At 53.8% G+C, this 1,527-nt stretch overlaps 1 protein-coding gene across 1 annotated transcript in view; it reads left to right on the forward strand.

The window, feature by feature from the left end:
• Window positions 1–915, forward strand: part of PPIE (peptidylprolyl isomerase E) — a 42,157-nt gene extending 41,242 nt beyond the window's left edge. Inside the window, exons 9-10 of the mRNA XM_007952680.2 lie at window positions 504–646; window positions 847–915. Of these exons, the coding sequence (XP_007950871.1) occupies window positions 504–646; window positions 847–915 (212 nt within the window). The remainder of the gene's footprint in view (window positions 1–503; window positions 647–846) is intronic.
• The last annotated feature ends 612 nt before the right edge of the window (window positions 916–1,527 follow it).

Genomic DNA, 1,527 nt, shown 5'->3' on the forward strand with positions numbered 1-1,527 from the left:
TTTGCCTCCAAATGATTTTGAGTTTTGTTCCACATTGTTCTCCCTCTCTATGCAGGATCTCCTACATCCCTTCCAAGTGGATGACAGTGGTAGCCGGGCGCCGTCTAGTTCTTCTGGTCTCATAGTTGTATAGGTTGCAGATTCCACAGTTATCTTTTGAGCGACTCTTTTCACTAGGCTGAGCTCCACTACAGGGCTGGGGACTGTGTTTTGCTCACCAGTGTCTCCAGAGTTCGACAGGGGCCTCTTTACAAAGTAGACCTTTAACAAGTATTTGTGAAATAAATGAAAGAACAAACCAGTATAAAATGATTGAAATAGCCCTGCTCACCCCATTGCACTGAGTAGTAGTTGAATAAATGCAAGCTGGACACACCCAAGTGGGCTGTGCATCCAGTTTCTGAGCCTGCCTGGCTTCAGGGCTGTGGACAGGTCTGCACAGATGTCCTCTGAGGTCAGGAGCCACGGGTGCAGGGAGCTGACGTGATCATTCCCTCCCTTAGGCCTTCTCTCCATGGCCAACTCTGGCCCAAATACCAATGGCTCCCAGTTCTTCCTGACATGTGACAAGACAGACTGGCTGGACGGCAAGCACGTAGTGTTTGGGGAAGTCACCGAAGGCCTGGATGTCTTGCGGCAGATTGAGGTAGGTGGCTGGAATGAGCCTCCTCTTCCCCGACCCTTGGTGCACAGCTCTCCTGCCCGGAGCTGGGCCAGGGGCTGCTCTGCTTAGTAGCCCTTCCTCTGAGGGGCAGGTTTCAGGTGGGCAGGTGGGGGTGGGTACCCTAAGCTGCTCTCTATCCTCACCCCTCCCTCCCGATTTCTCCTCTTCTGTTCTGCATGAAGGCCCAGGGCAGCAAGGACGGGAAGCCAAAGCAGAAAGTGATCGTCGCCGACTGTGGAGAGTACGTGTGATCCAGCACTGCCTCTGCTCCTGTCCCTGTGTGTCCAGGGCAACCCGCAGGGAGCCCCTGAGGGTGTCCCTTGGAAGAAGCAGTGTTTATGCCCTGAGACCTTTCTTGGTGACACCTTGAAACAGCTCCTCTGCAGGCAAGGCCTAGACTGCCCCTGGGCTCCTCCCAGAACGTGGGGACAAGGCCAGCACAGGTGCCCACCTTCCCTACCCTGCACAGTCTGTGGATGGTCACCTACTTCACCAGGCCTTTGCTGTCAGGGCCTCTCCTGGGCCTGCTGGGACATTTTCTCTTGGTAAAATAAATCCTTAAATCCTAGTTTTTATACTGCCACCTGCCAGCTGGGTCCCAGGTATTTTCAGAGGTTGCAGCTATAACTGGCCTGTCTGCCTGGAAGGGCTGTTGCCGGGCTCATCTTCCCCACTGCTTCTGTCTCTTCTGTGGGCTGAGTCCCTGAAGAGACACTCTTATTGGACCATTAGAGGGCAGTAGAAGTCAAAGCCAGTGCAAAAGTGCCTCTGTCTATCTGTCTTCTGCTGCCGGGCAGGAGAGTTAAGTTAGCCAGATTCTGGGCCTGTCCTTGAGCCAGCTGCTTCTAATGGGAGCTTTAATC

This window comes from Orycteropus afer, unplaced genomic scaffold (assembly GCF_000298275.1).
Source record: "Orycteropus afer afer isolate SDZICR_OR568_19922 unplaced genomic scaffold, OryAfe1.0 scaffold00355, whole genome shotgun sequence".
Taxonomy (NCBI): Eukaryota; Metazoa; Chordata; class Mammalia; order Tubulidentata; family Orycteropodidae; genus Orycteropus; species Orycteropus afer.